We start from the raw sequence: 23749 nt of genomic DNA on the forward strand, positions 1-23749 counted from the left end.
TCAATAAGGAATTCCAGCAGGTCAATTCCCATTGTTCTCACCGCATCATTACAAATTTTCTGTAATTTTAATTTGTCAGGTCATGTAGCTGATAGCTGAGACCCCTCACTTATCTGGAACACTGTAATAAGAGTTTTGTTACATGTCTTAATGATTGACAAAGAGCTGTACAACTATATCTAAAGAAGTTAATTGGCTTATTTAGTTATTAGACCTAACAGCTGTCATATTCCTGTAATATACTCAGTTATTGTTTATTCTCTTCTCAGGTCACGTGTAACTATTTCCAAATGATGAACGCGCTTGCCTCGCCCGCTCCTGTTCAGTTCCAGACTCTCGCGGAGAGCAGTAGGAATTACGAGCCTGGAAACCAGTTTGCTGAATTCGTTCGTCTTCAGCAAGCCAACTCGCCCAAAGCTGTTGAACAAGTGTTTTATTTTGAACCTTACACTGTGGGATTGTACGTATTGTTAATTGTTATTAATACTTAATATTAACTAACTAATCAATAATTATTATGATACACTATCTGGAACCTTCTAACGAACACGAAAGAGTCTTGTGAGCCTTCTTCCCTGACGCTCTAAAACCCGGTTCACAATTTTGAGATAAGCGTAAGCGCAAACAAAAGCACAAGAGTGTTCACACTAGTGACATGCGCATGCGCAGCGCCCGTTACGTCGCTTAGCAACAAGATGGCGATTGGCTGAATTCTTGCTCTTATGCTTAGTAGTTACAAGTACTTATTTCACACTAGTTCAGCACCACTTGTGAAATAAGCATAACACTGGCGAAATAAGCATAAGCGCAAGCACAAGAAAAAGGAATATGCAAGTTTCTTTTTCCTGTGATTGTGCTTGTGCTTAGTTCACCGTGGTGCACACTCTAGCGTTTTTTTGTGCTTACGTTTGTGCGTATCTCAGAATTGTGAACCAGGTTTTACCATGCCATGCCATATGGAGATCTTTGCAAACGTCGCTGTTTACTTTTGGCTCATTAGGATACGAGTTTGCGTGCAGAAGGCATCATGGTGGTGTTAGATATCATTTGACGCCAAGCAGTTAAGGTGCTTGTAAAAGTGCTTTGGGTGTAATGAAGGAGATTTTGGCTTTCAAAAACTGAAAAATTTCTGGCTGGCGCTCGCGTTGCCCAAAAAGTATGGTTTCTTTTAGTTTTGGTTTGACCATTTTTGGTGGGTAGGTTAGGTAGTTGAGTTGATGGAAAACCATTTTCCAGCTATTTGTGTAATTTAAATTTTAATAGCGCGATTTAAATTTACTTTATTAATAATGTCGTGGGCGACAAATTACTCCTTAATTTTGGCCCGAAATTTCAGCGTTAATTTATAATTTCACACGTGAAACCACAAAATTGCCATGGCAACGTTTGGCGCGAAATTTCACGATACAATAAACAAGTTAAAAAAACCCAGGATTGTAAGCGTAATTTGTCACCCATGCTATTAAAAGGTAATCATATAGTATACTCGTGAAATTAAGAGATAATTCCACCTGCGTTTTGTCAAAATTTAAATAATTTTCCCCGCCTTAAATTCTAAGAATTTTGACAAAACGCGCGTGAAATTATTTCCTTATTTCACTCGTCACCATTTGATTACCCACAGTGATTTTATTATTTGGTTTGTGACACGCCAAAAGGATTCCACGACACGAGGATCTGAGCAGCTGCTAGCATTCTGAAAATTATCATGAAAAGAAACCATAGAAATTTAATAATTTAAAATTTAAAATTATACGAGCTAAAACATTTTGAAAAAATTAAAAACCGAAAATTATTAAAAAAGCCTTTCTTTATTGTTCAACTTTTCCTGTAAAATATATTTTAACCCGGCGATTGAACTCGTGTATTAATTTTTGAACCATTCCAGCTCTGATAAAGGACAGCAGACTCCGACACGTCACAACTCCATATTTGACACACGGCACAGTCAAACCTTGGAGGAAAATGCCCGGATGTCTCCATTCAACTCTCGCCGTCATAAGAGTCTTCAGATACACTCTACACAGAATGTAAACAGCTCACAACAACCCATGAATGCGTGGAGCCACCTTAAGGAACATCACAGTGATGCCGAGAGCACAACAAGTCGATCGCTCCCGGGATCACCCTCAAACAGTCCCACGTCATCCCGTAAACAAGCGAATATCCAGCGGGCACAGTCCCTTGAGTTGGTGTCGTCTGATGACGGAGAAAACAAAGATGACGGGAGGAGTAGAAATGGTGAGATTGTACTGTTTACATTAATGTACGATCTTCTTTACGTTTACAGAAAAACACAAAATTTTCAATTTCTTCATCTCCAAGACTAACTAGGTTTGTTATCTGCAAAACAATAAGAACTCCAACTGTGAAAAAATTCCTCCAAGTAATCAATGGCTGTCTATGAGAATGTCTTTTCCTCTCATTTCTTCCCCTCTCTTTGCTTACATTCTCTCTCCTTTGCTTTCTTTTTCTTTCCTTCCCTTTCCTAACTTTACTTTTCCCTGTGTTGCTATGCTGTGCTGGTCTATGCAATGCTATGGTATGCTATTCTTCGCTGCACTATGCTATGCCATACTATGCTTTGCTTTACTGTCCTTAATTTGCTTTGCTTTCCTTTAGTTTTCCCTGATTTGCTATGCGATGCTATGTTTTTCTTCCCTTACCTTCCCTTACCTTTCCTTCCCCTCCCTGTCCTTTCGTTCTTGTCCTTGTCTTTCGATCCTTTCTCCCATTCCTCTGCTCGCACTTCCTCTTCTAAAGCTGACCTTGTTTCTATTTTTACTTCTCCAAGGTCCTGTGAACACAGCCTCTAGAAGAAAGCGCCCTCCCAAGAATCGCTCATCAGCCGGCCCCTTCCAGAACACCCGCTTGTCATCATCAGCGCAGACGCACACGTTGAAGAAACTCCGCTCCGCTTCCAAGTGTCGTGAATGTGACAGTTATGTGTACTTCAACGGCGCAGAGTGTGAAGTGTGTGGTCTGACATGTCACAAGAAGTGCTTAGGACGGCTCAATATCAAATGTGGAACATACAATGTAAGAACCACGTAAATTATTTGAGTATTTATAGGACAGCTAACATGGTTGTCACACAGATGTTGTTAGTGTGAGAGACTTTGCGTGACGAAGCAACAGACGTTAGCTGGGCTTTTCACGTACTATTTCTACTTAAGGATAGCCAGGCATTATTTGGAGGCGAAGTATTGCGTGACGAGCAAAACGAGGATATCTAAACAAACAAGAGTGTTATTATGAACGTAGTAGTTGCTAGTAACGCATGACAACAGCGTGACATGCCTGTAAACTCATAAAAACTTTGGTGTAATTTGCGCAGCCGCTGTTCGGGAAAGGAGCACGCGCTCCTTCCCTGAAATTCGTTGAAGTTATGTTACGTGGCAAAGTGTTGCTGAGAAGTGGAAATTCAGGAATTCCTTTTTCTAATCGTCATTTGTTGGGAAGAACTGTGTAAATCGTTGTTAAATTTTTGTATTTACAGAAGGTTCAGCGGCGTATGACAACGTTTGGAGTAGATTTTTATCGACATCTTCAAGACTCGAACACTGAAGAGGAGAACATTCCACACATCATCTCATCTTGTATTGACGAAATTGACAAACGAGGTATGAACTTAAAGCTGTGTAAGCTTACGGGCGTGTTGACATGGAGTAACGTTGTCCCCGGTGGGAGGGTTACAAGAGAACTTTTCATACATTTCAATATAAATTCATGTAGAAGAGACCTGTTTACATGAGAGTGATGGATCACTTGCTGGAAACTTAGGCTCACTCTGGGGGTTGGCAGAAGATAGTACAATCTATCATTCAGAGGCCGCGGTTCTTTTGATTAACACCAAGAAGTCGAGGCCTCTGGGAGAAATTGGAAAGTGAGCCAGCATTAGTTGTAGCGGTTTCTCTCCTTACGCATGTTCACAAACGGTTGTTGAACTTGAAGGCATGCATGCGCACACTTTCAAACAGAGTCACCTTTTTCCCATGTAGACAAGGAGGCCCTAACTCATTGAACAAATTACATTATCACTGTAAACACCAGTGATCAGGGCGGGTCATCTGCTAAATTTAAGGGCATTATTACGAGATTTTCTTCAAGATTCTGATAATTTTATCTCATCTTAAAGAATAATGAAGTTGAAATCTGAAAAAGTCTCAACTCACGAGAAATTAATTAGTTGCATATTTTGAAGTAATTAATGACGTGTATTTAAGTTGCTCATAATTTTTTGCTTACTTTGCAGGACTTGACGTCAAAGTAAGTTTCCATAACACAATATGATATGTTTTTGCGAGATTGTTGTGGTCCTTCTGTTGCATTTATCTTTTGTTTCTTTGTGTTATATTTGAGTTACTTGTAGCTCTCATCACCAACTCAGATTGTTTTGCGTTTTATTTTTCAGGGAATCTACCGAGTGTCTGGAGTCAAATCCAGGGTGGAAAAATTATGTCAGGTAATATTTGAAAAATATTTGGTTCTGTACTAAATATTGGTTGAACACTCGTAAAAGTGACTAACGATGTGTTTGGGGTTTATGGAAAGAGGGGCAAAATGAACCAGAGAACATACCTTGTGACAAGTTTACCCTGTATTGGCAAGAAAATAGAGAATGATCTACTTGTAGATATCCTCTTGATGTGCTGCTGAATTCTCATGCCTAACATCAAAAGAAATGTGTTCATCAGTATGGAGAGTTTTTATATTGACCAAAAGGTTTTAAACATTAATGCAGGATTGGAAAGAGGTGTAGACAAATATACTGCACGTGTATCCCCCCAGTTGTTAGAGAGTTCTATAGATTGAACAAGTCAGACTTAATTTAAAAACGTTCTGTGTTTTATCTTCCGCAGTCATTTGAAAATGGTGAATACCAAGCAGATCTGTCCGACACGCCACCGCATGTCATTGCTGCCGTTCTTAAACTGTACCTCAGACAGGTGAGAAGCAAAATCTATCTTATCCTTCCTCATTGTCATTGCCGGCTGGCGTGTTTCATTTAATTCTCGGGACAGACGAGGAGCGTGATTTGCGTTTGGCGGGATAGGGCTTCGCGCGCGGCTCACTCACGCCTCAAGAGCTTGTTACAGTAACACATACGGAAATTTCTCCAACAGTGTGTTTGTTGTTTTCAGCTGCCGGAGTCGCTTCTTACTGTCAAGTTATATCCGGAGTTTATCAGAATAGCTAGGGTAAGACTCATAATATCTGTTTTATAATTTCAATTTTTTTCCTAAAATTGTTCATAACTGATTGCCTCGATTAATTTCCCTACAGGAGAGCTTCGCTCTTATTAACAACTCCACGACGTGCAAGGATGCTTCCGAAAACGAAGATATCGGAGAAGAATACGACAAGCTTATCGGCAAGCTTCGGGAAGTTGTAATGCAGCTTCCGACAGCAAACCGAGTGACGGCGGCGCGTGTGATAATGCATCTGAGGCGAGTTTCCGAGCACGATGAGTCGAATGCTATGCCTGGGAGTAATCTGGCGATTGTGTTCGGTCCGACACTACTGAGACCCAGGTAAAATACCCTACAGTTACGATAGTAATCACCGGGGTAATATTCTTTCTTAAGGATTTTTGGTAGAAAAGTTGTCAGGGTGGGGAAGGAGGGGTGTGTTTTCGTGTTTAATTAAAAACTGGATCATTGGATGATGCAATTCGAGAGTTTTCATTGGCTTAGCCATCATGGGTTATGAGCTATTATACCAAGTATATTTCCGCGCCAAGTGGTCTATTGTTTACATATCCGACGCGCACTTGTGGAATAATTGTTAAATAAATGGATACCGGCCATTTTTATTGGGAAGCCTGAAAACTGCGACGGACATCCAAAAGTTTTGTTTTGTTTTACTACTGTTTTTGTTTCAAAAGTCTACACTGCATTGTTATTCTGCAGCGAAAATGAAGCAGCGTCCACTTTGTCTTCACTTGTGGATATGCCTCACCAGACTCGCTTGGTTGAACTTTTGATTGCTAGCCCCGAGGTAAGAAACAAAAAAGATACTAATGCTAACTGGTAGCTGAAAACATGATTGCATTTCGACGGTCTTACCGGTTACTTACAGTAGTCAGACAGTGGAGAACTACCTTAAACATTCTTTAGCCTCGAGAAACTCCTAAACTACCATAAACTACCATAATCCAGGAGAACTCCATTCAGCAGCCTTAAGCTTAGAAAAAAAGCCGTAAGCCTTAAGCCTTAAGCATTTAATGAAAGAAATAGAAACGAGTGGCAGGGAAATCGAGTAGAAGAAATGAAGGGCAGTACATGTTTTATTTCACCTTCTCCCTCTTGTTGATTTATCTTGCGTCTAGCAGCGAGCTTATTGGTTAATACGAAGGGGAGATGCTTCGAATACTTCCAGGGAATTTTTGTTGATAGCGAAATCTCTTTCTCCCGGATGCGACAATGTTCCGTTTCTTTTTCTTTTAAGGTTTTTGAACTTCCAGAAGCAGACGAGCCATTGTCACGAGAGACACCAGTAGAGGTGAGTGTCACACAACGCACTTTAAAGGGGATTGTCACGAAATCTCTCCCGAGCCGGAAGATAGATTGCGTGACGAGCCTGAAGTGTGCTTGAGAAGCGGGTTTGTGTCAAGACAATTAACATGTTTTTACTCCAGTCTTTACGAGCCATTTCTCTTGTTTTGGCAGAAATTTACTCCTCCAAAGCCGCGTGAAAGAGAAGGCAGTCTGGTAGCCATCCAAAGTATTAGATCAGCTGGTAATACCTCGATGTCTTGTAAACTTGTAGCTTTAGTGGTCGGGTTCGGAGACAGTCCCGTTGGTGTAGTGTTCTGGTCACTTCGTGAATTCTTGGGTTTGGGAGGAAGGGGACAGGGAGGGAGAGGGCGGCTGCTGGGACCTTTAAACTCCTACCCCATTCCAGACCTTTTTAAGGTATGTTCTGCCCCCTGTTGTGGACCAGACACCAAAGTTTACTTTCCCGGTACCCGTAGTGTCCGAGAATCGCTATATGAGTACGAAAATGGGCGGGACATTTAAAAGTACTGTTTGGTGCATTGTAGACGTCGTGTTTTCTACCATCCTTAGAGTTCTTTTGTTTAGAATTTCGTGTTTTTGTCTCGCTAGGAAATAATCCGGACGAGAGTTATGAAGCTGAGGATGAGGCGAGGTGAGATATCATTAGTTATTGACCGCTTGTTACGGACTTGGGTGCAAATACAACAGCCTCACTGCTTTCATTTACGAAGTTCTTGGTTTATCACTAAGCAGTTTGACTACGAGAATTAAGAGGTTGTTGTTGTTTTAACGTAACACGACATTGTCAGAACTCAAATTAAAAGAAATGGATAGCAATCAGTCAAGAGAATTGATATTTTTTATCTCTCTTGGTAAATCTACATTTACTGATCAAACATATAAACCCGCTAAGAGTCAGAAAATCTTTTAGCAGATAGAAAGACTTTAGCGTGGACAATGTTAAGATGAGAGTGGGTTGTCTGACAGTAGAGGATGTAAAAATTCTATAACTTCAAGTCTGTAGGGAGGGGAAGGTTTAATGTTATGTTTCACGTGACTGCCAGGTTTTGTTCAGTCTGTTTCAGGCTGCCGAAAATAACAATCGGAATTCTGTGTGAATTTGTGATATTTGTTGGTGTAAGAGCGGTTTTCACTTTGAGTGTCGAAAGTTATTGTTGTACATTACTACGCTACATGATTAGCTTAAAAAAACTCACGCCACTTTTTCAGCCAATCAGAAGTCAAACCAAAACCAACCGTCACTCGCTCGTGCAGGTTTTCCCGCGCTTCGCGTTGGCTACATGTATTTACTTCAAGTTTTGATTGGTTCACTGGATTGTCGGTCTGTTGTGATTTGTTAGAGGGATAACGTTGGTTTTGGTTTTACAACACTCAATTGAAAACTGCTCTATGTGTCTTCAACTGGTGTTAATTTGTGATAATGATTCATGCGTTTTACATACGTGTAGCTTGATCAACACTCCAGACACAAACAGCTCACAGCCATCCGTGGAGTTTTCTCCAGTACCTCGCAGCTCAAGCTCACCAGCGTAAGTAGAATGCATGCGTAACGGTCGTACGTAACGCAGTCTGTTTTCCTTGTGAGGTATATAACCATGTAATACTATACTAATTTCATTGCACTGAATGTTACGTTTTGTTTTAGGAGTATAACCGTGTCTCGACCACCGGACAATAGACCAAAGTCACCTTCCCCGTCGACGTAAGTTTTTGTGTTTTGTTTTATCCTTTCCTTTGTATCTGGAGACCACTAGCACTCTGTTTTCTCCCGAAATTAGGCTGGGATTATGAGGCAAGACATTTCAGACTAGAAGGGATTGGGACGAGGCATTGGTGCGGCACTCCCCCAACCCTTTTTCGTCCACACTGCTCTTATGCGTTCGCTTTCGCGGAAAAATACTCCTCTGATCCTAAGAGAAAAGACTGGCTACAACCAGTATAATGTTTTTGCTCCTGGTTTGGCTTTTTCCGCAACAACCGCAGTGAAGGTCTTTCCTGTTCTCTCTTAGAAATGATACAAACGAGTAGCTATAAGGTGAAACACTATTCAGTACAAGAAAAACAACGACAACAAAGTAAAAAGTGGAAGTGGATCTCTCGCAGCCTTTTCTTGAAGCTCTCGAAGGTTGCCAAAAATGTGCCTTCCATTGTGAAAATGAACTTTGACTCGAACTTTAGACAGCACAAGAATGGCGCTTGTTTAAGTTAAATGAAAACAAACCCTAGAAAAAGACGTTTCCAAGTCATCTTGACGTCGTTGAATTAACTTGAGGTAGTGCCCTCTTTCCAGCAAAACGCCCCTGGAATCCATAGTCTAAATTTTGGTAGCCTTCAAAGTTGACAGTTTGTTGACCTACTCTCATTACTGATTTTGTTTTCCTGTGTAGGAAAAGCAGTCTTGGTTTTGGATCAGAATTCTTTGAACTGCTTGCAAAGTCAAACAGCAGAAGTGACGGGGTAAGTCATCACATCTCAGTCTGTCCAGTCCAGTCAGGTTTTTAAAAGACTTCCGGGGTGGTGTGCGAACGTGACTTTTCGTATGTCTCTTGGCCTCCTTGGCAGGCGATGTTTGGGCTCGTCATGCAAGTCACGCGGAGTGCGTGACGAGAAATAAGAACGTCTACGTAGAAGGTAAAGTCTCCACACCCTTGTGGAAGTAGGCACGAGGTCATTGATGATAAATTGTAAGGGCAATGATAGGCTCGATTTCTGCCGCTCACTCGAGCACAGTCTACTTTCCTCCCCGAGAAGAGACCCGTGAGTTCGGAGGAGGAGCGCGGGCTCCTTTCTCGATCAGCGGCTGGTAATCGAGCCTAGGACAAAGATAATGCCAGTGACATAAGTGTATTTATACACCTTTCTTTCTTTTCCGTTTTCAGCAAAGTGATCGCTCTCATTACAGCATTCCAGAGTTTTTGTTGCCAGAGTCGCCTCATGAAAGACCTGTTGTCCCACGTGATGATAGCGATATGGAGGATGAGTACGAGGATGATACAACACAAGGTCAGGCGGCGAGGCTGATATCCGTTTCGTTAACGGTCGATGCCATTTTTTTACGATAACTGTAGAAATTCTCGCGCACTCATTGGCTAATTTTCATTGTCAATAAGCGGACAGACACATGAATTTATAATTTATGCGATGCGTCAACGAGCGAGAGCGGACAATTTGACAATTTGTTATCGTAATTAACAAATTGACGTCAATTTTTCATGCGTCTGTCCTGTTATTGACAATGAATTTCGTCATAACATTGTCAAAGTAGTCTGCGATCCACTCGGCTATCGCCTCGTGGATCCACAGCTACTTTGACAATGTTATGACGAAATTCATAATCAATAACAGGACAGACGCATGGAAAACTGACGTCAATTTGTTAATTTAACGGTCGATGCCATCATTGGTAACCGAGCCTTTCAGAATGGACGATGCCATGTCTGTTTTAGTTTAGGCCTGGACAAGGTTGAAACTAGTTATAATTTGTTGATGGAGTAAAACGCACTCACCAAATGCTTAATTTCACACTGGTTTGCTTGCGGTTAGCTTTTATTTGATGGTTTGGGCAACTCTAACATTAATATTTAAGAAAGTCACGTTTTCTAATTAAATTTTGGAGCGATTTGGCGGATCAACCTGGTACAGTGTAGTGGTATAAGAGGGATGTTAGGCAACAGAGGTTCTGGGTTCGATACTGAGTGGTTACTTAAAAATTTTCTTTTTTCTTTAATTTAGCGGAGAAAAATTCGTTAATAGTTAAAAAAAGTTCAAAGTGTCGCGAAAGTGGCATCGACCCTTTACGAAACGGTCAACTGCGGCGTCGAGTATGTCGGCAAATGTGGGCAAAATCAGAAGGGTAACTCGTGAACTCGCGGCCTTAGATATAGTTATCTGATTATGAGCTCGAGATTCTCTAAGGTGATTTAGGCTAAACTTTTTAAGATACGCAAAGCATGACGTTAGAAGGCATTGTCATGTGCGCTTTTGTGGGAACAGCTGTAGATAACATCTGTCCTTTGTGTTGTTTTAGGAACCAGTGGATCTCGCACTCCAGATGACGATCTTGATTCTTCTCATTTTGGAGCACCAAGGCGAATTAACTCTCCACGATCATCCAACGAAAACTTGGCTGATGACGATAAAATCAACTTGCCTCACGACGGCTCCTACTCGATTATTTCTCCGAGTTCTTCGTTGTACTCCTTTGCGCCAAGCTTTACTTCGGATTTTCCCGACACCGATTCGTTGTTACCCGATCTCTCCGATATTAACACCTCGGCAGGCTTCGGACCCTCCGACAAGGAGACGACACTGTTTGATGATCAGTCCGATTTACGAACTCGGATGCAGCCTCGTCCGCGAACTTTGGGTTTATTGAAAAGAAATTCCGATCTTCCTGGTCGAGTGCAGCGAGTTGATGATATTAACACTGGATTCTGTCCAATAGGAGGAATGAAACCGTCATCTAGTGACACAAATCTTAATAGAGACCCGTATGCCATCGATGAGGAGGTATCCTTCATAACGATTTCCGATATTGCTAGTTCTTCTTCCAACACTGTAACAAGCACTAAGAGTGACGAGCTTGAAAAGGATAGCGTGACTGAAGGAGATCATCAAACTTCTGTTCTTAGCGAACCAACAACTACTATTAGTATTGACACAAACGAGGTGCCCGTGCCTCAGGGGGATGTAGTCAGTCCTTTACCATCCCCTACTAAGGAGAAAATAAAAGAAAAAGAATTAGCTTCGCCAACCAGAGTACTACCGCCCCCTGTGGCGGAAAAACCTGCTCGATCTCCTTCCATCGAGAAAAAAGATTTTGACGTCTCTATAACATCAGCAGCTGATGAGACACCGTCCGTTCACGAGATTCCTGTGGAGGCGGGATCACGTGAGCTTATTATCCCTGTCATGACAGCTTTGCAGGAGCGTAGGCCTTCAACTCCAAACTGCTCTACTGAGCATGCGTCGACTGACTCTAAAAATCCGGATAGAGTTGAAAGTCCAGTTGAAGTCGCTGCCGAACAGAGGGAAGTCGATGCTGTTGTCGATGAAAAAAAATCCGATTCCAAACCGAAGACCCGATCGGCTTACCCTACAAGGGTGTCGGTTAAAGATCGCCTTCAGCAATACGAACGAAATCGCTCGTCCAGCGTCGACTCCAATCGGAAAAACTCGGAGTTATTCAACCCGAACTCGGTGGCTTCTCGGAAACAACTGTTTGAGCAGAGAGAGCGTGGGATGTACAAGCGCGTCAGTGACATGGGAACGAAAAAAACAATGACTGATTCCGGAAGTGGATCTGGCTCGGCCAGCGGTAGTCCTAAGTTGCCAAGGAAACGGTTGATTGACGGGGAAGATGGAAGAAATGAGGCAGTTGCTGGAAATCAGCTGCAAACCAAACTTGAAAAAACGAAATCTTCTGACTATGAAAAGCACGACGAATTGCGACGACGGAATAAAAAAGATAAGTCGGAAAATACCGAGCGTCCACGAAGTTTGATTCTCGACAGACTTCGTTTGGACTCGATGGATTCTTTAAAACCTGATCGGCAACGAGGCGATTCTCTTAAACTAGACTTACACGACGTGGGAACTTTGTCACCAAGAGAAATAGATATTCCACTCGATACCGAAGACTTTGATGACAAGCATAGATCGGAGCGACCACGAAGAAGCCCAAATACTAGTCCGAGGTCGAGTCGGACAAATGTTCGTTCTCCGTTTCCCGAAGACGGTGACGAGGAGGATCGTGAACCCCAGTTTGTGTAATCGATACTTTGTCGGCGTGTGTGTCGGGTAGCAAGTGATGTAGAAATTGTGGACAATAAACTATATTTAATGAAATACCTAGTAATTTAATAGAAGTCAAATACGTCTCGCGTCCTTCGGCAAAGGAAAGGAAGAATTGTTGAAAGTACAGAATCGTCTGAGAGTGGTTTTATATGATCATAGAAGTGGGTTTAACTTAGTGATTTGGTGACAAGTGGGTATGTGACTATATGACAATATCAGAAGTTGTTAAAAACGTTTGTGCATATTTGCGACTCGAAACCTTGGTTGAATTAGTACCGTTTGTGGAAGAAGTGTGTGTTGTGAGATTATCATTTTAAGGAAGCTTTTTAAGGAAGCTTTCATAAATAGTACAGCGTCTTTTACTGGTTAGCATCAATCCTATATTTATTCTTTTTGATGAAGTACCCTGATAACGGAAAACAATGGCGATTTACATTTCGTCATCTACTTTGAATTCTTTTAAACATTGTACACCCATCAATCAGTAACACATTTGGCATAATACTAGGACTATTGACATTTACCTTACTTGTATTTCCTGTAAAAGAGACCACAGTTTTTTAACGTAAGAATTATATTTGTGTATCTGTGTCAAGGAAACATCTAAATATAGATATATTTTTGTACTGGTACATTAAGTTCTGTAGTTCGATCTGGAAAGTTTTGTGCTGTTGGATACAAAGATCTTCGAATGGAATTTAGTTTTGTGTCATGTCGCTGTGTATATATTACTGAACTTGAGGTCGTCTTTGGCGGAATTGTTACTATAGTGGCGAATGCATAGATATATTTTTAAATGCTGCCCTGGATCTAAGTCAGGATCATTCTTGCTTATGAACGAAAAAATTAAAAGGCGAACTCAATTAAACGAAGTCTTATTCGCGATGTTTTCTTGTTTTCTTTGTTGAGTTTTCCCTTTTAGGGGGTGGGTAAGGGGAGCTTGAGCGCTGCGTGACTATCATAGTCTCGTTTAGGGTCGTTGCGTGACGACCCGAGTGACTATCTACCATAGCAATTTTTGTTTTGTTTTGTTCTGTTTTTTAGCGCCATGTGACTATCATGGTCTCGTTCTGGGTCGTTGCATGACGACCCGAGTGACTATCTGCCATAGTTATCGGCAACAAAGATAACTGCCGAATTATGTAGAGTCCCTATTTGCTTGTCAGTTATAAGGCATTTTGAGTGGCTGCACTCACGTGGTAATTATATAAAGAAACATAAAGTTGAAAAATTCGTCGTTTACACAATCTCGTTCCCAGAGTCTTCGTTCTCCTTGACCAGCGGTCGGAAAACGAGAGCTCTGGGAGAGCTCTCGTTTTCGGACCGTTGGTCAAGGGGAACGGGCTAGAAAGAAATATTTTTGGTTTGTTGGTGGTTACGGACAGGCTCCTCTTACGGACTATTTTCTCAACCCTCCCCCTATCTTTCAATGGAGTCTTGTTTGGAAACGCTGTACTCTCCATCCATCCATCCATCCCTCTCGCTGCTTGAAAAAAGCGCGCGTCTCAGATGTAAGTTTTCGGGTCGGGCATTACGACCTTTTCGAAAAGACTGTCCCCTAATTGTGTTGGGGTGTGAGGCGCAAATCAAAACACGTGATTTTCCCTAACAAATTCGATGCACACTTGCAGAACATACCGCGCTAAAACCGCACCTTCCTTGGCTAGGCAGGTTATAAAAGGAATTATTATCCAACTGCAGCGAATATCGTCCAAATAACAGGACAAATATACAGCGATATTGTACATTAGAAAACCTGTTTGCCGTATTTTTACATTCGAAAATCTGTTTGCCGTACAGGTCGGCGCGCGCACGCAAAACTGTCACACTCTCCCTCTTTCATTGATAAAGTTATTGACTACAGCAGTTGCATAATAAATCTCTTATTAGATGTTTTTTGTGTGTAGTATCGCTGTATATTGTTAGTCGTTGTTTTTATTTTGACTCGCCCTTCGGTCTCGTCAAAATACGGCACAACTCGTAAAATATTTAACAATTATTCCATGAAACCGCGTTGGATATGAAGTGATAAATAACCAACGAGCGCGTAGCGCGAGTTGGTTATGATCACTTCATATCCAACAAGGTCGAATGGAATAATTGTTTTAGTATATTCTTAATCGGGTTTTTGCCGCCGATTTTTATTTCAACAATTTTACAGAGCGGAAAATTTTTAAACTTGGCGCACTGTTTTCCATATAAGGTAAAACTCCGACTAATGGCTCATAGTCGGAGTTTTTGAGCCAATCAGAGAGCTAGAAATGCAATAGTCGGAGCTGAGAATATACTAAACAGCGATATTACACACCAAAACATCTAATAAGATATATGTATTTTCACTTCCCTCTCCGGCTGGGAACAATCCTCCGACCAACCATAGGATAATCGTGACAGGGAAAAGAAAACAGAAATGCGATAAAAACAAATTAACTGTTTTAAAAAATCAAAAATTAAACGATTCCGCATTTGCCAGATATTTCGGATTGCAAACCAAACCGACGAAAAATACGAAAGAAAGTGGAAGAAATAGAAACTGGAAGAGATTTCGTTTGTCTCGCAAAAGTAGTTTTCTCGTTAAACTTTGACCCATGATTCCATGCGATCGTCACCCACCAAGTTCCCTCCAAGCATGCATCGCGCGTTTAGCGTAGCTTTTCGGGGATTGAAAATCTGCTGAGTTCCAAGGAGAGTGGTGTTTGCAGCACAATCTTCCATCATCTGTGCTTTTTCCATCGCATCCATCCACAATGGAGGTGGAATACAGCATAGGAGTGAATAATCGCTTCGGTGCGTTAAATTTAGATGAGGAAGATCCTGAAGAAACTCTGCAAAAGCAGGAGAAAAAGGAGGAGTCGGCCAAGAAAGACAAGGCCAAGAAACAAGACAAAAAAGCTGTTAAACAGCCCGTCAAGGAAACGAAACCAGCCGTTAGCAGGAAGGACAATGTAAACGAGGAATCGAAGAGGGAAGGTTTGTATCAAAAGTTTAAGCTTATATATGTACCGTCGAATGTACAAGTTGTACTCTGACGCCATCGTCTTGTCAGATCACATGTGAACGTCTCTCTTCTGTGTTTTTCAACTTTGCAGTCCCATTTTCTTTCTTTCCTTTGTTTCCAATCACTTGCGTAGAATGTTCAACTTTGGCAAAGACGTTTTGTACTTGATAAAGCCTTGTTCTGTAGTGGTTGCCACAACATTTGTTTTCTTCCAAGGCGATGAAAATAAGTTTACAATTTTCACGCAGCGCGCTCGTGGAACGTAAATTGCGAAATTTGTTTGAGCCAAGTGAATGTGAATCCAAAATCGTTTTTAGCATCACTTACATCTCGCGTAGCGTTTTTGATCAGCCATTAGACAACAACAGTAATTCCGAAGCGGAAAATACGAGCAGTTTGCAGCACGTGTTGTCATGTTAGGCTTGGGTAGGTTGTCCTCCATAAATAATTCTAACGCACTGGCTTTCCATTTCGTCGATTTCAGGAACCGTTCTCTTGAAAAAAAAAAATTGTTTCCTTTTGCAGAGAGAACAGATAGCAGACGTGGTGGTCGCGGTAAAAGCGATGTCAGAAGAGAAAACGAGAAAAATACTCGTTTAGCAAACGGTCCAAGCGAGAGGAGAGACCGAGATGAGAACGCTCCAAGGGAAAGGCGAGGTGGTGGATTCGGCGGTGGATTTAATCGCAGAAGAGAAGGTTCCCAAGGGGATCCTGACTCTCCAGATAAGGAGGGAGCCGATAGGGAGAGAGGTGGCTTCGACAGGGGAAGAGGAGGAGGCCGTGGAGGCCGAGGTGGTGGTGGTGGAAGAGGCCGTGGAGGATTTGGTCCGCGTGGTGGTGGTGGCGGCGGCGGCGGCGGTGGTGGTGGTGGTGGCTTCGGCAGGAAGCGAGAATTCGAAAGAAGAAGTGGCAGCGATCGCTCGTAAGTCCTTGTTATTTTGAATCATCTTTTGCAATAAATATAATGTTTTCACGTCAGTTCCTGGCGGCTTATCCCTTCAAAAGTTCAAAACTGGTTTACCAGCTAACAAGTTTGTCACGGATGTTTGAAGTTTGAAGTTTGTACCTTTAAACTTTTTGAATATTCATGTTTAGCTTATTCATCTTGTGCAAGGTTTTAAATCCCATTCATTTTTCTGCCAATGTTTTGTTTGTATTGAACTTTGAATCTTATATACAAGTTGTGTTTTTCAAATTAGTCTGTCTATGGAGCTGTTTCCTTTGCTATTCTTTCAGAGCAATATAAGTTTAGTTTAAAAGCATAATGCATGAACTGTCTTTTATGTATATTTACAGCTGCTTCTTTGGAGAAATGCCAATTTGTTTTTGTTTTGATGCTTTGAAACTGTTATTGGTAAAATCTTCTGTTTCTCTATATCTGAAATTTTATACTAACAGCGGAACTGTTTTACTGTACATAATGTACCAAAAAACAAATGGATTTGCACAACAACACTTTATTTCTCTAACATAGACACTACTTTTAACTGTTTATTTAGCAAAATATTTTCCTTAGTTTTGAAAACATTTCTGTTTTGTGAACAAAATTTGTCCTCTTCTTGTGGTCCTAGGGGCCCCCGACTGGACAATTCAAGTCGTGGGGACAGAAGGTTGGACAAACATTCTAATTTAATTTTTTTAGCTAATGATATAAATCCAATCACAGGAAGTTAATTTGCACTTGAATTTAAACTTCTAAGAAGACGGAAGCACCGTTGTTTCTTTCTATCTTTCTCTGGGTTTCTCTGGTGTAAGATTTTTCTTTTTATCTAAGGTCAAGGCAAGGAAAGCATCTGCACTGAGTCAAAGTGAGAGGGGAACTCCTTGGGCCTTGCCACAATTGTTATTTTCCCTTTTTTGACTGGAATAGAATGACACATTTTAAAAACAAACATCAGGATAAAGCTACATGCACAATAGACAGTGAACTGTGTTTGCAATGTTTAGATCTTCAAAACTATTAAGGTTGTAAAAGTACTAGTAATTTTTAGAAATAAAAAATTAGGATCCAAACAAAACAAAGAATTTAGATCCAAAGGTCCAGGTTCCTGCTACATCTAACACTGAAAGCTCTTGAATTGCTTTCTGGTTTATTATTTTTTAACATTGTTTCATGATTAGGGGTTTATAAATTGTTATCAATACAGTGCTAGAAATCCAACTGTCTTAAAATAATAAAACACGGAAATAATGACAATTTTTAAGGGGAGTAAATGTGCCTGTGGTAACCAAATGTGTACTTTAACTTGTATTTAGCATTTTCCCAATCTGTTTTAACCTTTGCCTGTCCAAAACTCAAACAAAATGAGTTAATTCAATGAATTACTGTTTGCATGAAATCATCACATCATTTTGTCATTGCTGAGAAAAAGAAATTGCAGAAAAATTAATACATTAGGTCATATTATAATTTCCTTTTTCTCTGATGCTAATATTTATGAATAATCTGTTATAAGATGTAATTACATACTGAATAATAATCTTGTTGTGTTGATTAGTGCGCAATAGTTTTTTTACTAGATTTTTTCATTGCTACAATCCGGATTTTTAAGTTGTTCAGGCTTGTTCTTTTCAGATCAACTTCGTAAATGCATTGCATCTAAATTTGAAATTAAAATGCAATCAAATTCCCCCAAAGACTTGAAATGAAATATTACTTTGGTGAGTCATGTGGTTAAGATGCTAATTTGTCTCCAGGGTTGTTTTACAGTGGTGACTGTCTAAATAGTGTCTATATATCAAGTAATTTTTTCCTGAAAGTGAGGACTGTAATTGGAGAAGAAATCTAATGCAGAGCTTAGTTTTTTAACCCCTTGAGATTTTTAACCTTTTTAAATGTTCAGGCTCTTGCATCCCTAAAATATTTTTTTAGATGTTTATTTTTGTAACACTGAAAGAGCCTTCTCAGAGAAACCATTTAATATGTCAAATGCATTTTTCATAGGAGAGTTGACCAGCGAAAACCAGATTTGCTTTGTAAAGAATATTCCTGCAGCTGTGTTTGATTTAGAAAGAGCTTAAACCTGCACCAGAAATTGTTTCTTAGTGATCATGAACAACAGTACTACGGCTCACTTACTTACACTTCTTGAAGTACTCAAAATATTGTTACTCACAGGTGTAATCTTATTGTTTACAGTTCTGTGAAGCCACAAGACAAGCGTGATGGAGGAGGACAGTATAACTGGGGAAGTCCAACGGAAGGCTCAGGGTGCGTAATTTAAGGGTACTTTGCTATCCAAACCTTGGTTATTTGGACTTATTGATTGTCTAGACTTCTCTGTGGTCCATGTTTCTTCCTATAAATGTACACTATCTATCAACAGATCACAGTGAAAGATATTTAACATGACACCATCATGCCCACTGTATTGGATTTCTTTATTTTCCAATTACAGTTGTCAAAATTGTGCAGTCACAACTAGTTGTTTTGAAGATCTCAAGAGTTACCTTGCAAAACTGACCTATTTGATCATTACTTGGCTTTCCAAAAGCTTTATCCTATATCAGTGCTGTTGTTTTATTTACAGTCAAGATGCAGAAGTCTTTCCTCAGCCTGAGGTGACGGATTGGGCAGAAGCTTCCCCAGATCCAGACATCGTCAAGGAAACTGTGGATGAGTAAGTTTGACAGCAAAGACTTTTACTAGTATTATTTTGAAGGCTTACTTTTGCCAGTGACACAACAGCTGCACAAGTTTATGGGCACGTATGGAGGAAGAGAAAGACTCTTTCTTACCTTGCCTTGAGTAGGAATAAGTGATTCAGATAAATAACAACCACTTGTTCTTCTTCTGTAAAGAGGTGTGTGAGACAACACATGTGATCATTCCTCTTGTGCTGATCCTTATAGTATTTCTAACTTTACTTGCTTACAGGGCTGTTATTAAGTTTTGAGTCACTTGTAGCCTTGTTCTCCACACCCTTGGCAACTTGTTACTTTGTTGGTGAATTATATCAACAACAGGCAGTTTCACCCATAGCATCAAGGGAAAATCAAGTATTCTCAGCTGTAACAGGTGTTAAGGGTTACAGCCCTTAATGACAGCTCTGGGCTTATACTTATGCTTGGGCTTTTGCCACCAATGGAAGTGGTATATTTATAGGCCAATGTTCATCTCAACTTTTGCTGTTCAAAGGCACTTCTGAAAATTCTTGTATGGTAATGGAATGTAAGTTATGATCATAAAGATCGTAATTCCAATGACAAATGATGACGCTGGTGAGTTGAAGGAACTGTGAGAATCAATTATGTTACCAAAAACCTTCACACAATGTCCTTGGCCTGGGATTAATCTCTCAATATCTTTATCTAAAATCCAATACACCAACTGTTAGGTTGTCACTGCAAGAGCTAAATAGCTCATAGTACTTTATCTTGTTGAAGTGCTCAAGGAGAAGATAAAGAAAATGAAGAGACAAAAGAGGAAGAACCGCCTAAAGAAATGACTTTAGATGAGTGGAAACAGATGCAAGAAAAAGAAAGAGTTAAAGCAACATTTGAACTTCGCAAACCTGGAGAAGGCGAGAAAAAGGGGATGTGGAAAGATACAAAGGTCCTCAAGAAAACTGAAGATGAGGATGATGAACAGTTTGCAGCCAGAAGAGTAAGTTGATCAAAGCTTTCCTATCCTGTAACAATCCTACTTTCCAGGCTCTCTTATTAATCCACAAGAGAAAAGTGAAAAAATGCAAAGTAAGCTACCTTTCCCATGTGGAGTAAGTTGTTTTTTCCATGTGCCAGTCACATTTTTCCCATTAATTCAAGATCCTTGCAGATACTATCTGGCTCCTGCATTTTGCTCTCTATTACTCTGGTCCTGTAATACAAAAGATGGACAATGCTGTTTACCAGGCTCCAGTTGTTCGAAAGATGGATAACTCTATTTTTGCACTAAATGGAGGCTATTGCAACAACTGCAGTTTTGAAAATTTGGGAATATCACTCAGATATTCTCTAGGTTTAGGTAACACATTATCCACCTTTCAAACAACTCGGGCTAGGCAAATTTCTTGTCAGTAAATAATGATATTGTTGCAAAACATACTACACTATGCACACGATAACAATTTATCCAGCCCCAGTAGATAACACTATACACAGGATGAATCACTGTCCAGTGTCTCCAGACCCTTACCCTACCTCCCCCCCCCCCCCCTCCCAGGAACAAGTGCTGCTGACTCTCTTCACCTCCTGCTAAAGTTAAATGGAAACCATGGACCCGAGAGTAGTTAGACCTTTGGTTTGCAACAGTAATGGCATATATAAAGTCCAACACTATTCCACAAATTTCAATGACAGAGTGAGTTAAATTCCAGTGTTAAAAACTTTCGGACAAGGAGGTTGGAACGATGCTTGATGCATATAGGGGTTTCATTAACTTTTTAGCAGGAGGGCAACTGATTTTCATAGGCGGGCAAAACTTTTTGAACTGAACTTCATTGTAAGAAAAACGTTCCTCCGGATGGTCAAACCAGGTGGGCAAAGCCATCTTCTCAATCATTTTTTTTTTTTTACATTTTTCATTCCTTTTCAGGTCATAGAGGAAAAAATTAAGACATCTGGCCGTGTCAAGCAGACGGTCAATATCCAGGTAGATTTCAAAGGCAACAATGAACCAAGGAGAGGCCGTGGGGGCAGTCGTGGTGGAAGAGGTGAAAGAGGAAGTCGTGGTGGCCGAGGTGGTAGGGGAAGAGGTCGTGGTGGATATAGTGGCGGATTTAGCAGTGGTCGTGCTGATTCTGAAGATAGTGCTGCAAACTTTGCCTTGAATTCTGAGGAATTCCCCACTCTTGGTTAACAGACCAGTTGTGGAAAAAAAAAAGGGAACTTGTGTTCCAAAAGACTTGAGTGCAGCATATGTTAAAAGGAACCAGGAGAATCTTGCGTGCATTTTGACAAATAGAGAAGACGATTTTCCAGAACTCATTTAATAAGTCACAAAAGAAGACAGTATTTCTCAATAATTGAACAAGTGCTAATAACAAAAATGCACTTGACAAGCAGACAGTATATAGTGATAGTTATGTTGCTAGAGCAAGGTGCTATGTCATTGTACTCCATGTTACTTGAGTGTCTTTATATGGAGTTGCGAATTTAACTAGTCAAAAAGAAGACAACATAAAAAATATTATTGACGGAATTATACTTTTCTGACAACTGAGGCCAATCAAATTTGTCCTGACTCTGATGTTCTTTTACTTAGTGTTAACCTGTGAAGCTTGTGCATATGGTAAGATATCAAACTTGTTCACCTGATAGTGAGTAAAAAATATCACTCATTTCCGAGTGTGGCCCTGAACCACTCAGCCAGTTAATTAATCATGCTTGGCCTTGAGATCATCCACAGTCTAGTCTTAAATGTGATAGTGAAGAAGTATTTGCTTTTTCAGTTCTGTATTTAATTGCAACTCATTTCCAGTTGTCAATAATGGTGTTTCTGTATTGTTCAAATTATGCCTAGGTTGGAAGCCCAATAATATTTTTCACAAGTTTGTTTTCTGTACAATTTGTAACTTTCCATCTGCTAATCGCAGGCCCCTTTTTATCGTGTTACAATAATGGCAGAACTCTAAGTTTCTGCTACTAGGGTGAAATAAAAAATAAAAAGGGAAGAAAGTATTCCAGCTGTCGTTTATTGACTTCGTATAACTGACAGAATTTGGTTTCAAATTTGCTTCAATGTGAGTCAATAAAGCGTGTCTTTTCGTAGGTGATTGGTTTATTGTCTAAACATTTGTTACACCTTCGATTAAAAACATGAAGTCTAATGAGATTGAACTTCAGTTGAGTTTGTCTTCAAGCTAAAACTGCGAAATGTTGATGAAGTAAGTTCCCGTCGAAAATTCACGGTATCCTTTAAATTGTCACTTTGGTTGTTATCAACGAGCTTAACCTACGCATGTCGGGCTTTCGGGACCTTAATTTGTAAAGAGGTTGGTGCTATTTGCCTAATCAGCCGGGTTTAATTTGTGGAAAAACTTGGTGGAATAGATGGGTTTTTTCAGTGGTGTTTACGATTTGACCAAATGTTCAGGAAACTTTCGAATACAATAGTACGTTTTGAGTCGTTCCTTCGTCTCTGATAACTATTACTTTGGTTAGGCCTGGCCAGAGCATTTTGCCTTCCCAGTTTGCCTTGAGCTCAGTAAACACCTGGGGCAGCAGGTATCCTCTACGATGCCTTGAACAAATAATACGGGTATATTCTGATCTCCAGAAATGGAACGTATACTCCACGGGAAAAACCATCACATGTTTTATCATTAAAAATTTGACCGTCACGGGTTTTCCCAAAGTCCATGTCAAGGTAGGCTCGATTTTTGCCGCTCTCTCGAGTCTACTCTACGCCCTCCACGAGAAGAGCAAATGGCGGAAGATAATCGAGCCAAATGTCAAGGGAGAGTTATGTAAATTATTGGGAAAGCGAGTTTTGGCCAAAAACGAAAAAAAAAAAAAAGATAGCTGTGTCAGCTCTTAGATGCCCCTTCCTACCCCTCCCTTAACATTGTTTCGACAGACGAGCAGTGAGCCAATCAGATAAGAGGTAATTGATTCTGCTGTGTCTTTTGACAACTGGCGGCAAGGCCGCATGTTGTTCAAGTCGTGTTCTTCTCGTGATTGGTGTGGTAGCGCGAGTTGCTAGAGCGCTATTTTCGTCCAAATTGTTGTTTTAAGGGTCTTAAAAGACCTATGAACTGACATCTGTTAAACTATGAGTCGTGTGTTTAGCTTTTGAATTATTCTTCGGCCCTGCGCTCATCTGAAATACAACGTTTCCGCGAGTTCACAGCAAGCGTAGTTACGATTGTTCAATCCGAAAGTATGGAAAAATCCTTCACTCCACGTTCAGATACAGTTAAAGAAGGTAAAGTTAGTTCCAAGCCAGAGGGTATTGCTAAAGGCAGAGACAGCCTTGGTACAAATGAAGGAACTCCTAAGGATAATGAAACAAATTTGACGCCGGCAGTCCAAATGCACAGGCTTAGCGAAGACGAGAGTGAGTTAGAGACGGTAGAGATCATTGCCCTAAATTCTAGTGGACAGGAGTTGCGGAACGAGACCGCGGGTGAGTCATAAACTTAAGACGTTTTTTATTTGCCTGCTTAACGAGAAAACTGAATTTGACGAATTAAGCTAAGGCTGATGGAAGTCTACTTATGTAAATTTGTGTAAACATTTCCAGGGTAACACTCTGGTATTGCCATTATTGCATTACTCCGGTGAGCCATAAGAAAATTGAGTTTGGAACACAAGGGCCGATGCAAAAGATTAAACAATTGAATAGAGACTACAGTTAGACACTAACTCACCAAAAGAGAGAATATACTAGTTGTTCATGAAGGGGAGAAAGTTTTTATTTTAATAATTCTGAGAGTGGAATTTTGTCCTATAATTCAGATTCACTTTGTGGAGATGATGTTCCAGACACTTC

General features: G+C 40.5%; 3 protein-coding genes across 6 annotated transcripts in view; all 3 read left to right on the forward strand.

Annotated features, from left to right (window-relative positions):
- Window positions 1-13605, forward strand: part of LOC145467887 (uncharacterized) — a 35247-nt gene extending 21642 nt beyond the window's left edge. The window contains exons 14-31 of one of the 2 annotated variants that reach the window (XM_081451503.1): window positions 270-460; window positions 1889-2241; window positions 2795-3039; window positions 3500-3623; window positions 4256-4269; window positions 4415-4465; window positions 4863-4949; window positions 5145-5201; window positions 5287-5534; window positions 5913-6000; window positions 6451-6504; window positions 6672-6741; window positions 7110-7152; window positions 7970-8050; window positions 8167-8223; window positions 8909-8978; window positions 9401-9524; window positions 10549-13605. In XM_081451503.1, the coding sequence (XP_081307629.1) occupies window positions 270-460; window positions 1889-2241; window positions 2795-3039; window positions 3500-3623; window positions 4256-4269; window positions 4415-4465; window positions 4863-4949; window positions 5145-5201; window positions 5287-5534; window positions 5913-6000; window positions 6451-6504; window positions 6672-6741; window positions 7110-7152; window positions 7970-8050; window positions 8167-8223; window positions 8909-8978; window positions 9401-9524; window positions 10549-12293 (3702 nt within the window). In that variant the 3' untranslated portion in view covers window positions 12294-13605. The remainder of the gene's footprint in view (window positions 1-269; window positions 461-1888; window positions 2242-2794; window positions 3040-3499; window positions 3624-4255; window positions 4270-4414; window positions 4466-4862; window positions 4950-5144; window positions 5202-5286; window positions 5535-5912; window positions 6001-6450; window positions 6505-6671; window positions 6742-7109; window positions 7153-7969; window positions 8051-8166; window positions 8224-8908; window positions 8979-9400; window positions 9525-10548) is intronic. The other variant, XM_081451504.1, reaches the window with a different exon arrangement.
- Window positions 13606-14974: 1369 nt separating this feature from the next.
- Window positions 14975-22026, forward strand: LOC145467969 (uncharacterized). 2 transcript variants are annotated; one of them, XM_081451623.1, is made up of 7 exons: window positions 14975-15287; window positions 15841-16237; window positions 16887-16925; window positions 18455-18526; window positions 18846-18935; window positions 19702-19921; window positions 20852-22026. In XM_081451623.1, exons 1-7 carry the CDS (start codon window positions 15065-15067, stop codon window positions 21113-21115), a joined length of 1305 nt encoding a protein of 434 aa, XP_081307749.1. In that variant the 5' UTR covers window positions 14975-15064; the 3' UTR covers window positions 21116-22026. The 2 variants fall into 2 exon arrangements, with proteins under 2 accessions (XP_081307749.1, XP_081307750.1); XM_081451624.1 differs by lacking the exon at window positions 16887-16925 and having other exon boundaries at window positions 14978-15287.
- A 66-nt stretch (window positions 22027-22092) lies between these two features.
- The window catches only part of LOC145467914 (solute carrier family 4 member 11-like), a 20695-nt gene continuing 19038 nt past the window's right edge, over window positions 22093-23749 (forward strand). Inside the window, exons 1-3 of one of the 2 annotated variants that reach the window (XM_081451547.1) lie at window positions 22093-22166; window positions 23168-23383; window positions 23716-23749. The exon at window positions 23716-23749 is cut by the window's right edge and continues 22 nt beyond it. In XM_081451547.1, the coding sequence (XP_081307673.1) occupies window positions 23290-23383; window positions 23716-23749 (128 nt within the window). In that variant the 5' untranslated portion in view covers window positions 22093-22166; window positions 23168-23289. Of the gene's footprint in view, window positions 22167-22189; window positions 23384-23715 lie in introns of those variants that run through there. The other variant, XM_081451546.1, reaches the window with a different exon arrangement.

Source organism: Orbicella franksi, chromosome 14 (assembly GCF_964199315.1).
Source record: "Orbicella franksi chromosome 14, jaOrbFran1.1, whole genome shotgun sequence".
NCBI classification, from domain to species: Eukaryota; Metazoa; Cnidaria; class Anthozoa; order Scleractinia; family Merulinidae; genus Orbicella; species Orbicella franksi.